Source organism: Lepisosteus platostomus, chromosome 28 (assembly GCF_059453375.1).
Source record: "Lepisosteus platostomus isolate fLepPlt1 chromosome 28, fLepPlt1.hap1, whole genome shotgun sequence".
In the NCBI taxonomy this organism is placed as follows: Eukaryota; Metazoa; Chordata; class Actinopteri; order Semionotiformes; family Lepisosteidae; genus Lepisosteus; species Lepisosteus platostomus.
Genome location: NC_142638.1, coordinates 10720106 through 10736473, shown reverse-complemented (window position 1 = coordinate 10736473; position 16368 = coordinate 10720106). Strand labels below are relative to the sequence as shown.

The window sequence follows — 16368 nt, the reverse complement described above, 5'->3', positions numbered from 1 at the left end:
TAACAGCACTGCCCCGTAGTTCCCACTCGTGTCCTTTGGCTCTTTTTCCAACGTTGATTCTGAAGATATTCACAGGGTTGTTTTTGTCAGTGACTTTGAAGATTTTGAATCAGGGCCCCTTGTGGTCTTCTCTGTTTCAAAGTAGTTAAAAAGATCCAGTTCGTTTAGCCTCCCAGTGTACGTCATGCCTTTAAACCCAGAATGTATCTGGTTGTTTTGATTCCAATATCTTTATTAACTATTGAATAGAATTCTATTCAACAGTGCACAATATTCTCAATCTAAATCTTTATAGTGCATTATATAATTTCATAATCACATTAAATATTGTAAATTATACACTTTTAACTATATTTCCCAACCTCTGGTTGCCTTTTGTCCCCCCATATTTTCCAGACAATGTAAATGTTGTGTCTTTTTCATTAATAGTCTCTTCAAGTCTCATATTTACAATTGATAGTTTATATTTATGCTTCCTGTATTCAGTACTGTGCTTTTGTCTACACTACATTTTTCTACATCATCTGTCATGTGTTTTTCTAGTCTTGAATTTTATGTCATGTTTTTTAATTTCATTTGCTGCTTCTACAATATTTGCCAATCCACCTAATTTGGTTTAGTTTGTAAACCTGTCTAGTTTAATAACTGTACCAGAATCATGGATGGGAAGGAAGAGCAGTGGTCCTTGTACTGATACTTGTGGTACTTCACTAATTACATCACCACAATCTGTGCATTCTCATCTCAACAGTATCCTCACACTATCCTTACAGCATTCCCATTTGTATCCTCTCTTTTCTATCCCTTAATCAGGTTTCAAACACAAATTTCCACTAAAATTTCCACTGACACTGTATTTCCCTCTGTTGCATGGGTGACATACTGTATGAAGATGTATTTGAAGGCAACACTAAACCTTTAAAATACGTTTGTGTCTTGTGGTCGTTTAAGGATAGAGAATACACACTACAACAGTCTGACAAAAAAAGGCTACACATAAAATCTATTGTATACAAGTGCAGACACACGGGAGCAATGGGGCATAACTTCATGAGAAATTAATTCATGAAAACGTAAGCTGTAACCATGTATATTTTGTAGGTTAGAAATTGGCTTGTCACCAGAATCTAATCTAAACCACACAATTATTGTGCGTCTTTGAATAGCATAGTGGATGTTTTCAGACTGTAACATAAATCGAGCAATATTCATAAATATGGCACAGCAAGGATTCACGGATTCTGGGCCTGTAACCGAAGGGCTGGAGGTTTGAGTCCTGGGAGACACACAGTACAGTCCACAGCTGCATACAGTACATCGACGCAAATCTAAGCTACTCTGTGTAAAAGTATCAGTCAAAATAAAAAGTAAATACTATCATATTGAGATTATGCTTGATCCACCTTAAAAAGAAAAAAACGTAAGGTCTTACATAGGAAACTATTTGAGAACCAATACACACATCATCATAAACTGTACACTTTGTAGCTGCTGGGAAATGTATGAATAACATTCATGCCTTCACAACTCAAGGATGTAAGAGTATCGTGCTTCTATAGTTTAATGTGCTGTAGTATGTCTTTACTATTCAGGTTGAAGAAAAGGTCCGTCCCTTGCCCCAGCTTGGCTGTGGCAGACGGGCGCTTGCGGCTGAGGGAGGGACCGGGGAGGCGCCGGGCGTACGGAGACGTTACGTCCTGACGGAGCTGCGCACGCATTGCTTGTTTCTGTTGAGCCGAGAAAGCCACGGCTGTAATTCTCTTTTTTTATATGCTGTTGGGTCTGGGCCGTCGGGTTCTGGTGTCGTCTGTGAAAGTCTTAGTCCCTGAAACACAGGTTTCGCTTTCCACCCTCATTTTCGTGCGCTCTGCAGCCCGGGTGCCAGTCAGTCCGAGTCACCGCGCCGTCTCCGCCAGCAGCCTCAGCCGAGCTCCAGCCGCAGACACCATGCCCGAGAGGAGGCCCTTCGAGCGGCTGCCCACTGACGTCTACCCCGTCAATTACGGGCTCTGCCTGAAGCCCGACCTCATCGACTTCACCTTCGAGGGCAAGCTGGAGGCCATCGTGCAGGTAAGGGGTTCGCACGCAGCAGACAGCCAGGACGCCGAGCGGGGTACCGGGGGTCCATTACGTAATGTCATTGACTGTATCCAGTGAGTGATATCGTAGCGTGTATCCCGACAGGCTTAATGTTGCTGCTTCGCTGTGCTGTAAAGATAGGTGCAACTGTTACATAATGTTACCTGGTTAGATGGGCAGTGAATTCGGCAGTACCGGCACTCGCGGAGCCTCACCATCACCGCCGGCAGCGAGAGCCTAGTCTGCAGACAGTTGCAGCTTCCGCTTCGCCAGGACCCGTCATCGCTTTGCAGCTCGGTGTGGTTTGGATAGGGGCGCCCAGCTCCTCGCCGTGCTCCTGGGGCTGTTCAATTTTAAATTTTAACGACCACAAGCCGTAGTTATATCTGAGCTATACACCGAATTTCCCCAAAGGTATACGTGTAAGATGCGTTGTCTTTATTTCGTACGTCTTGTAAAAGATGCCTTTTGCGATCATGTTTTGAATGGTTAAATATGCTGCTTAGAAATTAAATTTCACTGAGGTCTGTTAAAGATGTTTTAGTTTTTAAATATTATAAAACGCACTGATATGATTTAGTCGATAAAGTACTCTAGAAATCCTGTTCTCTGTATGTTCCTGAATAGGAATATAAGAAGATTTATTACGTTATCAAGATTTCACATGCATGCACATTTCAGACGGTATTTACCTGTAGTGTTGAAGTACATTTCCCCAGTTGAAGCCTGTAAATTTTGTTGAAATTAAATGACCTTTTGTAACCCTGCTATAATATGTAGGATTCAATGTAGAAAACAATAATTAAAATAATATGGCAGCAAAGGTTTCATGTTATTGGTACAAACATAATCTATACAGAGAAGTGTCAGACAGGAAGCTGTACTGTTATTTAATCCCATTGAACATGTTTTTTGCTTATTAAACGCAAAGGAATCTATAAAGCAAACTATGAGTTCCAATATGTTTTTGATTTTGATTGTCAATCTATGTAGTACCAGTAAATGAAAGGGAAGATTCATCTGAATTAGATAACTTCATAAACCTGCAGTCCACATGGGTCCTAATGCCCCAGTATAGTGACGGGGACACTATAATGTAAACAGGTGCCGTCCTTCGGATGAGACGTAAAATTGAGGTCCTGACTCTTTGTGGTCATTAAAAATCCCAGGGCGTTTCTCGAAAAGAGTAGGGGTGTAACCCTGGTGTCCTGGCCAAATTTCCCATTGGCCCTTACCAGTCATGGCCTCCTAATAATCCCCATCTATGAATTGGCCCCATTACTCTGCTCTCCTCCCCACTGATAGCTGGTGTGTGGCGAGTGTTCTGGTGCACTATGGCTGCCGTCGCATCATTCAGGTGGGGCTGCACACTGGTGGTGGTGGAGGGGAGTCCCCATTACCTGTAAAGCGCTTTGAGTGGAGTGTCCAGAAAAGCGCTATATAACTGTAAGCAATTATTATTATTATTATTATTATTATTATTATTATTATTATTATTATTATTATAAACATTCGGCTGATTTATCTGATCTTGTATGGGATTAATTGTGTTGAGGGTTGAGTTTCCGATTTCATAAAAAATGCTGAATGTTCATTATATTGGCATTTCGCACCTGAGTTTGAGTTGAAAGGAGCAGACTGGCTCTCTGGAGATGTAGCGGCAGGAGACAGCAGGGCTGACTGATGAGAGCACGTTCCACAGCAACACCAGTCACACACGAGAGGACTCCCTTTGGCACACTTCTCCCATCTGGCTCATAGCAGCTTATCGATTCAAGGGGCTCATCCAGTTGTTTCATGAAAGAAAACTTTAGAAACAATTATTAGTGTCGATTCATGAGACATGATTGGTTTGATGGGATGTGGGTGGTTTTCCCAAGTGAAAAACAATTTATTTTTAAATGCGGAACTGGGATTTGAACTGTAGATCTTGTAAACTTAGAGACCTTACAGGAAATGGGAATTTCATTCATTCATTTCCAAGACCAGTTATAGTACAGGGTAATGACAACATTGTGACTGGTCTGATGAAGGTTAACCTCTTTCTTCTTAGTACTGGACTACATACTGCTCATTTTGTCCTGGGAGCTTGACCTTATTTTCACAGTTCACTCAATATACAGTACATTGCTCTTCTATGAGTCCTGCGTTACATCTTAATCACACTCAACTACAGCACTTTCTTATCTTCAGGCCTTCTGAGAAGGTGCATGATTTTGACACTTTTTCAGTAATGGCAACTATTGGAATACTAGTAGAATTTGTAATGATGATATAGGAATCAAATATAATTAACTGATGACGGATGATTAAATGCTGTGTTTAGTAGTTAATGTTCCATGTGTGCCGATGAGGCTGTGATTCCTGACAGCTCCAGTGGAAGATTATATTGATAGCTTATCACACTGACCCATTACCGGGCCTCCAAGCTGTGACACAACCAGCTCTCTGCTGCCAGTTTACATCAGTCAGCACTTCTCAGCAAGGGTCTCGCAGATTTGGCATTGTAGCAGAATTCCCTGTTGGACTGAGCTCGTGGACCAATCCAGCATTCTCTCATTTATTTTCTGAATGTTTGCATTCTTAAATTATCATTTTGTAATTATGAAATCACAAAGTCTTCTGTGGTACATTAAATTTTTGAGGTTATTGAAGCATTTTCTCAATAGGTCTCCAGGGAGCTATAGTGTTTTTGCTCTTCGTGTTGTGTGGATTTATTGTTAAAGCACTCCTTTTTGCAAACTGTTTTCAGACAGAGATGGACTGGTGTTTGAAGTCAGTGCTATATCAGCTCCAAGCAGACTGGTAAAAAAAGAAAGCAAAGGAGACTGATATCATTATTATTACCAATGCAATGCAGTAAATAGTTTTTGGGAGAGAACCTGCTAAGTTGTGGCAGTAATAATACTATTGGTTCCCTATCAATATCAATAATTGACACTCATATAAGTAAAAAAATGTTCCCTTTTTAACACAAAGGACAAATTACATTGTGTAGACTGTATTAATCAAGAAAAGTATTATTGCTTTATCCACTTAATCCTGACTTAGACAGGACTTGAATAGCCACCTCTTTTCCAGTTTGGAGTGGAGCTGAAAACAGTGCACAGAATCCAGCAGGTTTACACCACTCAGCCTGTGCTTCAGGTAGCAATGCAAAGTATATTTAATACTCCTATTGCCATGCAGTTTGCTAGAAAAGAAAATGAGAAGAAAATGTTTTAATAATCAAAATAACCTCCTAAGAGGTGTGATCTTTCATGGCCTACTTAGTAGGGTTTGCATTGGGGTTAAATACAGCGCCCTCAAAAAGTATTGGGAGAGCAAAGTCAAAACTGTCTGTTTTCTGTTTTAGTCAAGCAATCTGAGGTTTCACTCATATCCTACGATTTCGCCTTGAACAACATGACTAGGTCACTTTTGTAGTGTAGACAAGTGCCTCCTGATCTTGCATGCACTCGTCCCTAATTTGCACTCGCCTTCTCATTAGTGTTTCACAGCTTTGCTCAGCATACTGGTTCAAAAATATATTGTATTCTTTTGCCTTATAAAGTTATTTTTCACTATTTGTGAATCGATCATAGTTTGAGGAGTTTGGGAGAGTAAAGGTAGTCAAGGAATTTGGTTGAGGGAGCTGCGAAAGGTTCCAGTTCTACCCCAAACTCCTTTCCCTGACCAGGTGTGCAGAAAGTTACAGTACCTGTCAGAACAGCAGATGTATGATTAGCTTGAGTGAAAGTGACCTGTTTCGATGTACGTTATACATTGCGAGCAGTGCTGTGATTGGGAATCCATGTTATTAACTCCATTTGTGTTTTTTCCATTTGTAGGTGACACAGGCGACAAATCAGATTGTAATGAACTGTGCTGATATTGACATAATCACAGCATCATTCGTGCCCGAGGGAGGAGAAGGTGAGTTATCTACATATAAGTCAGGGGGCACTGGGGCACTGAAGCCCTGCCAGCACCTTGCTGTCTGCACTCGGACAGATAGGAGTAACCACCTGAGCATGTTTCCTCTAGACCATTGGGGCAGATTAACAGTGAAATAGTGCTTTACTTTGCATGCCTGTAGGGGTTTTCCAGAAATGCCTTCAAAACACGAGTAAAGGATTTCAACAGCATGCAACATCATGTAGTTCCTCTTCCCCACACAGAAGAAGCTGAGCAGCACAGACTGAAAGGGTTAGACTGGAGGTACTGCATTTATAGTGTTTCTTTCTGCCTTTGTAAATTCTCTATAAATGTAATAAAAAAACAGTTTTATTGACTTATTTGCACAATTCACGACATGTGAAAAGGCAATGCGGACCCATGATGTAGGAAGGCCAGTCATTTCATTTCACCGTTGCTTGTTTCCGAACGTGGTAGGCAACCTTTGACTGTTGTTATAGTGACCGTGGCAGGCAGTGTGATTGTACCTGGTGTTTCCCAGATCATGACTGATATGTCAACTAAACTGTCCCTTTTTTGTAACCGGTATTTTTTTCCTTTAATTTTCTTAGATTAATTTCAAATAAAGACATGGAAAATTTTTTTTTGTTGTTTAATTAACAGCCACCAACAAGTTAGATTTAGTTTTCATCCTGTGATTTTCTCATAGTTTTCTCAAGTAGCTATTATCGTATTAAATGTACGTTTTACAGAGCTTATGTTATCTGTGCAAAGCATTTTAACTACCATTAATGTTAATGTCTCATGAAAATACATAATGTTTTAAACCCGACAAAAAAAACAGTCCACAAAACACCGCTTTGGGGCTGCTATTATTAGTAAATCTTCATGTACTGTAGTTTCTGTGCTGCTATAGACTTTGAGTTATCCTGCCAAGGGTTTAGTCACTTAGGATCTCTGCACTTTTTCTATTTTCATTGAAGTAATACAGAAATTCCTCTTCAGTAGCTAACTACTGACTTTATCTCAGCCTTACACGCTAAATGAAGTGCAGTGTTTTGCATTTTTGTAACAGTGCATCCTGACTTTGTTCATGTGAGCAGAAACCGTTTGCTTGCGAAAGCATTTCCAGCAAGTAACAACGTGCCACAGTGAACAGCACCACAGACAGGGAGCACAGGCCATGTGTTTCTAAATATAGCAGCTTTTGTATTTTGAGGGTCTGATAATACTGGGGGAAAAAGTTCTTGGTGGCCTTTTCGCAAGTTGCTGACTGAATGCTGCTGGTCCAATATCAATCTTAATTCTTCAGCATTCACACAGCTTCGTGCTCAGTATTTTCTTTAGTCATTTAGGCTTTAGTCAGCTGTGCATTCCTTTCCATGGGCATTAGTCATGGCTTCACTTGTAGATATATTTAAATATATGTTAAGAGAATATTTCCATCATGAAGAAAACCTAGAGGCAGTATATAATCTGAACGTTTGTAAGTAATGCTATATAAATTTGGATTCTTTCTGGTTGTTAAAGAAGAATTTAGCATTATGGTACACGTGTAGCTTGTGTAAGAATAAAATGTATCCAGGCTTTTTGATTGAATCTTAGTAGTTAAGCTGTTTTTTCTCAGACAGGAGATTGGATTCTATTTACAGTTTACCATCAGACCAAATCATGGAGAATTCAGCGCACATTAGATCCTCATCTGAGGATTCCTGTCTGGGGTCCTTTGCACATGAAAACGCTGATATGGTGATGAAAAAAAAAAATTCCTTACTGGTGTCTGACTTTATTAATTTTGAAAGATAAACTTCTCCAGTCAAAACACTGCAATAACTAAACTTGTGAACAGTGTGGCTACCACCATATGGTCCTGTACCATGCTTACTCTAAGAAATCCTAATAACTTTTAAAAAAAAGGAGAAAAGACCTTTCAATACAAGTGAACTCCATGTGACAGTCCTCTTTCTGTGCAGTTGAATTAGAACATTATTGAACTGTTTACATCAGGCATCACTGTCTTCTCTTACCTGAGTCCACTTCACAGAAGCAAATGACAGCTATCTAAAGGGTGTCTGGGACAGGGCTTTTTGCCTCTCTTAAGTGTAGTTCTTTGGGGAGGTGTGTAAGACCTTGTCTTCTGGTTTCAGCTTATAATGCCTTGCTTAAGTATTTAACACGCCCCTTTTCTTCTACTGTTGTTTCTTCATGATGGTGCTTCTTTAACAAACACCAGGGGGTGCTTTCCCTCCCTAACACCATATATGGAAATCCTCCACCTTGCTCCCATTCCAGTTTCACCTTTGGTTAAGTCTCCTGGCACACACTGGCACTCCCATTGTCTCTGCACCCCCCATTCACATCCTCACTGGCAGCTACTGTGTTTCTTCAATGGTTCTGGGAGGGTTTAGTACACCTATTAGTAGAAGAACTGATGGGAAAGAGGAGTGACTGTTATTGTTGTTGTTGGAAAGATCAGTACGGTTGCCTTCTATCGTGTCAGCCAGTCACTGCTCTTTATTAATGCCTCCCTTCTGGGACAGAGTGAATGGTACAATCGCATACCCACCCACACATTCTCACAAGCACAGCGGTAGCTCTGAAAATAAGTCTTCAGCTCTTCTGGTCTCATTGACAGAGACCACAAAAAGGGAATAGTTTTCAAAAGAAGTGAAATTGTTATTTAGGTTATAAACAATAGAAGCTGTGCCATTTAACTGATTCCTATATAGAATTTTAAAGTGTCGAAAAAGTGTATTTTCTGTTTTAAAAGGATATTTTTTAAAAAGCAAGTGCTTTAAAGGCATAGGTTATTTAGTTTCAGCTTTTATTGCTGTCTTAAATGAGTTCAGATGAAAGATTGGGGTGAATCAGAATTCATGCACAAGTCCCAAAGAGAGTGCAACTATGTCAGTCATTTTGTCTTTGTGTAAATTGTTTTATAGAAATATTTACAAAATCTCAATGTCCTGGGAATATTAACTATCCACTATATCTTTTTTTCTCTCAGAGGTTGGATGTCATCGCTGGTTCACTGTTTCCTCTGGCATATAAACTTTAATTATTTCCTTTTTCTGTTAGAAATAAATGCTACAGGATTCAACTATCAAAATGAGGATGAAAAAGTTACTTTGTCATTCCCCAGTGTTTTAAAAAGAGGTATGTTGTGTATATGATGTTTTACACTGATTACACAGCCAGTTTAGTTCCATAATTCATGTTGAAAACACTTTGCTAACTGTTAACATTTTATATAATTAAAACCTTTACTAATTAAAACCTTTACTAAATGTATTCTTCACCTTTGTACAGGAAAAATGTAGCTGAAGTATGTTTGTTTAAGTGTATGCATTGGAAGTGCCATTCTCCCCACAACAAAGCCTTCAGTTACTATAATGTAAAAACCAGACAGCAGAAGTAATTAGAGGCCTTCTGCATTTTTGAATTGCATTCAGTCCATTAATAGGACTGCAGGCATTCATTTAATACACTATGTTTTGTTGAATAATGAAAGTAATTCTGTAAAAGTATAGTATTTCCTCAGCAGGTATGAGCCAAATTGAACTTTTTTTTATTACAGCAGTGGAATTTAACTTTTCTTTGAAGTACATGTTGCCCCAATTTACAGTTTGGGTCTATAGCGTTCTAAGCACTGTAGGTTTGTAACATTGCTTTGGTCAGCACTGTGAAATGGCTCCGTGCAATGGAGACAGATAAACACCAATGTTTGTTTATGTAAGCATTTTTTAACCCTTGAGTTATATTGTCAGCTAAATCTTCTTGCTGGGTTCAGGGTTTTCCTACAATGCACATAATACTGGCTTTTTCAATGTTTGTTGTCTCTCTACATTAAACACAATGCCTTATACTCAAGTACTTTTTCTTGCAATCCTGTGTTTTTATACTGTTTCATAGAAAAATATGGTCACTTAAGGATGTTGTTGCACTTGTTCACCTTTGTGTTGGTGTTAAACAGGGAATCAGGTATTTTACACACTTGGGCAGCAATCAGGTAGACAGCACTGTCCTTACCCCCTGTTCAAACATCCTTTGTTAACAGTTTCAAACTTTCTGCATGTAATGCAGACAGCAGGCAATTTCCCACTGTGAATGCACTGTTAAACTCAGCACGCTGCTGCAGTTCCAGCTGGAGAAAAGCAGCCCCACATAGGCCAGTGCCAGAGCCTCTGTTCTCTGACTGCCTTGCGTCAAGAGCTGCCTTCTGCTTTGTTAGTACAGTAACAATTACTTTTACTCCTTTACTCCTGAGGCTACAGCAGGTGAAAGTGAGGACTGGAATGTTGTAACTTTTAGACCAGGTTATCATAGTAAATGTCAGTTTCCGTAGCTCTTTTAATAATAAGTAATGATCTAATTTAATGTGACAGTCATATGGATAAGAATCCAGTGTACTACATTGTAGACGTGCATTACTGTATATACTGTACTTTGATCAAAGAGCAGCTTTCAGACACGTCTGAAACACCTTGGCTTGTTTGTGATGCTGTGAAAGAAATGTGCTTTTGGTGAGGAAAGTTTAATTTCCAGCAAAAGTATTGGTTTGATATTCAATTCAATTTATTTTTATATAGCGCCTTTCACGACAAGGTTGCCCCAAGGCATTTAACAAAGCAAGTGACCACACATGTTGTGAATACAGAACAGAAAATCTTTCTTTTTTTATATCAAAAAACTGTTTTTTTATAAAAATATAAAACAGTGGGATTGGTTCAGGTTTGTTTTATATGCACATTAAAATGTAAGATTTAGATTAGAGATTTCTGAAGACCTTATGAAATGAAAAAAAGATATTTGTTATGTTGACTGTAGAAAGTTTCTTACGATCTTTTTACCATCTGTTGCAGGTTCTGGTACTCTAAAGATAGATTTTGTTGGAGAACTCAATGACAAAATGAAAGGTTTTTACAGAAGTAAATATGCAATTCCTTCAGGAGAAATACGCTATGCTGCTGTCACACAATTTGAGGTAAATGCTTTTTAAAGTACAGACACAATAAACATTATATCTGCTTTTCTAGAGGGATCAGTATTACTGCAACCATTTTCAAGAAAGTTTTTGTTTTTTTGTCATAGATTTGGAGTGTTTATATAAATTGACTTTGAAAAAATCGGAGAAGATGTTGGTATCTCCCCAACCCATTCTGATTTTTTTACATAATATCTTAATGGTTTTCCTACCAGTTCCAGCAAAAATTTTAATTTGACAGCCTATTGTAATTAATTCAGACTTTTGACTTTTTTGTAATGCCATGTGTAGGCATTGGCGGATTAACTGTAGTGCCTCAGGCTGTGCAGAATGAATCACTGCAATGGCATGTGACAGACTTGCCCGGCACAGGGCTGTAACTCTTGAAAACCTTTGCTTCAGCCTAACATGGTCGCAATTACCAATGAGTAAATCGCTGATTTTTCACTGTATAATGTGATTGTGTTTCAGGCTACCGATGCTCGCAGAGCTTTCCCATGCTGGGATGAGCCAGCGATCAAAGCCACGTTTGACATCATACTGATTGTTCCAAAGGACAGGGTAGCTTTGTCAAATATGGTGAGAAACTGAGCACAGCAGTGGATTCTCCTATAGTAGTTAGAAAATATGTTTTTAAGATATTTTTATATTGTTTTGGCATTTCAAGCTTTTCTATTTCTGTGTCAGAATCATGCTAGAACTTGTGTCCAGTAGTTTTTATTTGCTTAGTAAATGTGCTTAATATGGCACAACCTAGAAACTGTACAATAATATCTCAAGTCCTTACAAAATAAATAATTGGGAAAAGAAGAAAAAAACAGTGAGGCAGGCGCGTGTCAGCAATTCCATAGCATAGCGCAGAGCAGAGTGAAACAGTGAGCAAGTTAAGGCTAATTCCCTGCTGAATATGAAGAAGAAACACAGTGCTTCAGCTGAGCCTTCTTCAGGTGTCAAACAAATTTCCACAGAGGAGTGAACAGTACAGGAATGCAGCCTTAGTTGGTGGTGAAAGTTCTTGTCAGTGTGAGAGACATCAGAAATGCTGTCTAAGCAGATGCGTCTCAATGCAGAGCTGCTGACCAGTGTGTAAGGACTGGGCAATTCCTGTTTCATTGCAGCACCGCGGAGTCGGGGATGGGAAAGAAATGGGCTTGGGGGTGGGGGAACGACCTGGCAGAGGTAGTGGAGGGAGAATGGCAGGGAGTTTTGAGCTCAGAATGGGCGAGAGGGGTTCAGGAAGTGGGAGGCAAGAACAAGTGTTTTGAAACAGTTGTCTACAGCTACAGGGTGCCAGAGGTGGGACGAGAGTAGCTGTGTGACATGAGAGAAACAAGGCAGAGAAAAGATACACAAGTAGTTCTGAATGAATTGGAGAGGACATATGGCACTGGCCTGGAGCTCAGCAGTCATCCAGGCAGGACAGCACCAGGAACTGGACTGGAAATCGTGTAGACAAGTTAGTGAGAAAGGGGTGGGCCCTGTAGACTTCACAGGAAAAAGCAGCTCTTGTACCAACACATTGTTCTGATTCTAGTAATAGAAATTCTTGGAACATTTTCTATCAGGTTTTACACTGAAAGTCCTGGCTGTGCATTTTTTAAGTTTTTTTAAGCAATTGTTTTGTGTAACAAAAGCAGTTTTTCAGTGTTAAACTTCCCTTTTCTCTCTCTTCACTGCAGAATGTTATTGAACGAAAGCCATATCCTGAAGATGATAACCTTTTAGAAATAAAGTTTGCTAGAACACCGATAATGTCCACGTATTTAGTAGCATTTGTTGTAGGGGAGTATGACTTTGTTGAAAGCAAGTCATCTGATGGTGTGATAGTTCGTGTTTATACACCAGTTGGGAAAGCGGAACAAGGGAAATTTGCTTTAGAGGTGAGTTTTTCCTTCAAGTTGGTCTTGATTTATTTGATTTTCAATTTTCTTTACAGTGCTAGAAATATTTTTTTAAACAATTAAATTATTTGTCCCCATCAGTCTTAGAACCTGTTTAAATTGTTTTCACAGTTTAAATGTTTAATATACTTGTGTACTTCCATCTTAATCTTACAATTTCAATTCTAGCTTAGGGCTGTTACCTACTTCTGAACAAAGTGGCGTGACAATCATATTGTCACTTCAATTCTGAGTTTAGCTAGGTGCTTTTTATAATTCATTACATTAACTACTTGCAGCTGGCAAATAGAATAGGCAGTTTATCTATTCCTGGACTGTAGGAGCCTTTCAGACAGAGTAGCATTATTTAAGGATTCCAGCCTCAAGTGCCAGCTTTGTGGTATTAGGAGTCTTACTCCAGGCAGCTAACCAGGCAGAGGTTAATTATTCTGTATTGATAACAGAATCAGGAAATCACTGTTCATCTTTTGTTGGTATATCTGAATTTAATGATGAGAACCGATGTGTCGAGGTAGCTTAATGAGGGGTCATTTGTGCACACAAAACAGTTTTTCGATTTATTTTTTTACATCTTGGTTTCTTTTTTTCTAGGTAGCAACCAAGACCTTACCTTTCTACAAAGATTATTTCAATGTTCCATACCCTCTGCCTAAAATTGATCTTATAGCTATTGCCGATTTTGCTGCTGGTTAGTACACTAATCTTTATTTTTATTTTTTTCTAAATGGAAAAAGACTTTCCATTAATGTGTTTTTGAACTGTTAATAGGTGCCATGGAGAACTGGGGCCTAGTTACATACAGGTATGTACTTGGTATGTCTTGTATTGATACCTGATATGTGTTGATAATTGCAATTCCAGCAGGAACCATCTTTTTGTCCTGTTGCGACTTGTATCTGTATAAATCTGTGTAGTGTTTTGTTTGTTGTGAGTTTGGTTGTTATAATTTTCCAGAGGATTTTGTTTTCCCACAGAGAGACAGCGCTGCTCATTGACCCTAAGAATTCCTGCTCCTCCTCGCGACAGTGGGTGGCCTTAGTGGTTGGCCATGAGCTGGCTCACCAGTGGTTTGGAAACCTGGTCACTATGGTAATCTCTTATTACAAGTTGTCCAGATTCTGTGCTCACATTGCGAGTACCATTTTGGGACATTGATCCAGTATTCTCTGTTTACATCTTTTGTGTTCACTTCCAAATTTATTGCATTATTCATTTGTTTCTTTAAGGATATTGTCTGTTGACATCAGTAACAATTGTTTTTAGTCATGTGAGGCTCAGGGACAAGTCTGGTTCTTGCTTGTGTTCCCATGACTGCTGATGTATAGGAATGGTGGACCCATCTTTGGTTAAATGAAGGCTTTGCCTCCTGGATTGAGTACCTGTGTGTTGACCACTGCTTCCCGGAGTACGACATCTGGACACAGTTTGTCTCGGCTGACTACACACGAGCGCTAGACCTTGATGCCTTGGACAACAGCCATCCCATTGAGGTACACAGTGACCAACAGGAGCTGGAATAACCTGGGGCAAGCTCTCCAGACCCATCTCTCCAAAGCATGAAAGAAACTTATCACATACAACCAAACAAATTCATAAAGTTACTGTCAAGAAATGGTCTTTATCTTTATAACAAGTCCACTGACATTGTAGTTAATAGACATGGCATTATTACTTTTGTAATGCTGATGTACAACAGATGGTCTAGTGTTAATATGACAAACTAGTAGTGTCTGTGGCCACCATTACAGCAATACAGTCTGTACATCTGTGACAGATGCAGTTTATGGATACTTTCTTCATGCGGTTCTGTCTCATGTGCCTGTTCGCTCGGCTCTGAGCCCCACCTATCCCACATATATTCAGTGGGGTTCAGATCTGGTGTGTTGGGCAACCATACAGTTGTCAAATTTTCATCTCGCAGGAAAGCCACTGTTACAGAATGAGACTGGACCTTATCCTGTTGGATGTGGCCCTGTTAGGATGAGTCTATCTGATAAAGTACTGAGTGAGGTCTTAGGACTTAATTTATGTAGCACCATACAAGTACTGCAAGTGGAGTTCTGTTGGGACACTCCTCCCCAGACCATCACACTTTGATCTGCCATTGAGCTTGGCAAGGTATCATGACTTGTGGACTCCCAGATTGTGGCTTGTTGCAGACATATTTTATTTGGCTCCAATATCTTGCCAAGTTTGCAATTGCTGGCTACAAACACCCGGATGAAGAGTGAAAGTGCTCTAACTTTGCTCAGCCTCTGACATACCATGGGATGAAGGTGTTGTTCTCTTGATAAGCAGGCTATAGTTATTTATTTCTGGGTTTCCTTCCTTGATTGTCACCAGGATTGTCATTCAGTAGGGCACCTCCCTCAGCAGCTGTACTAGTCACTAATGTTGTGATTTAGTGCTCATTCAACAAGACATTGTCAAGTCAAGGGCATCAGTAAAGAATAATCATTGTCATCAAAATGACATCAAACACATTTAAGTACTACAAATAAATCCATGTATGTTTTCAAAAACATACATGTATAAAAATACAAGTTATAGGTTTATTCCATGCTGAAACGAGAAGAGAGAAAACACAATGTTTTGGCCGTGGAGCCTTCTTTGGATGTGAATGTATAAAGATGGAGATAATTTTTGTAACTTAATACTATGTGTGAAACTAAAAACATGTCATATTCACAAGCTACAGACATCTTTCTGAAAATAGATTTTGTCTAAAATTAGTTTTGTCTTGCTTTTAGAGTAGGACTTAATTTCTGTATTGCAAATTAACCATGAAAGGATGCTTTATAACATTTAGGCAACTTAAACGTAGACCCTTCTTTGACAATCTTAAATTCCTCATCATACATTTCCACAAGTCTTTTGAGAAAAGTGTATTTTACCTGGAAGAAGCTGTAATTAACAAGAGAAAGGTGCATACTTTCACAAGCTTAAGAGGTAAAATAGCTTTGGTAAAACTAGTTAAGAGTCTTGTGGATGCACTGAATATACAGTACATAATGTTACAGTGGAAGAGACTTGTATTGTTATCTCATGCATTACTTCCTTTCCTCTTTTAATTCTTCATCAATTTAGTTATATATAACTTAAGTACATATCTCTGTTCTGTTTTTTCAGGTCAGTGTAGGACACCCATCGGAGGTTGATGAGATCTTTGATGCAATTTCCTACAGTAAAGGAGCATCTGTAATCCGTATGCTTCATAACTACATAGGGGATGAGGTGAGGAATTGGGGGCATTTCAAAGAAATGGTTATTTTAATCCAATTAAGATTTTATATGAAGTGTAATAGGTTTGCATCTATAACCTTTACCACAGTACATAATTGGTGTTTAAGTTTAAATCAGTGTATAAGAAATGTTACAAATGAAAGGAGCCAGTATTTCATCCAGCTGTTTCCAGAAGTGAGGGTATTGGCTGGGCTGTTTATTCTGTTCTCCCACAAACCTAACTGCACTTCAGTGTCTTTTCCACTTGTGTCTTCCAGTCCCTGC

The 16368-nt window shown here is 39.2% G+C and overlaps 1 protein-coding gene and 1 long non-coding RNA gene across 3 annotated transcripts in view; one reads left to right on the top strand and one right to left on the bottom strand.

The window, feature by feature from the left end:
• The first annotated feature begins 1552 nt into the window (after positions 1-1552).
• npepps (aminopeptidase puromycin sensitive) overlaps positions 1553-16368 on the top strand; it is a 30229-nt gene continuing 15413 nt past the window's right edge. Inside the window, exons 1-11 of one of the 2 annotated variants that reach the window (XR_015930921.1) lie at positions 1553-2070; positions 5910-5994; positions 9055-9132; positions 10839-10960; positions 11432-11539; positions 12640-12840; positions 13453-13549; positions 13630-13663; positions 13836-13950; positions 14187-14351; positions 15991-16095. Coding sequence is in view for 1 of the 2 variants with exons in the window: in XM_088622676.1 (XP_088478802.1) it covers positions 1771-2070; positions 5910-5994; positions 9055-9132; positions 10839-10960; positions 11432-11539; positions 12640-12840; positions 13453-13549; positions 13630-13663; positions 13836-13950; positions 14187-14351; positions 15991-16095 (1410 nt within the window). In the remaining variant the exon portion in view is untranslated. The remainder of the gene's footprint in view (positions 2071-5909; positions 5995-9054; positions 9133-10838; positions 10961-11431; positions 11540-12639; positions 12841-13452; positions 13550-13629; positions 13664-13835; positions 13951-14186; positions 14352-15990; positions 16096-16368) is intronic. The other variant, XM_088622676.1, reaches the window with a different exon arrangement.
• LOC148638894 (uncharacterized) lies at positions 1757-2411 on the bottom strand. Its single transcript, XR_015930924.1, has 2 exons — positions 2295-2411; positions 1757-2208 (listed from the first exon to the last, which is right to left on the bottom strand). It is a non-coding gene; the product is annotated as an uncharacterized LOC148638894 (long non-coding RNA).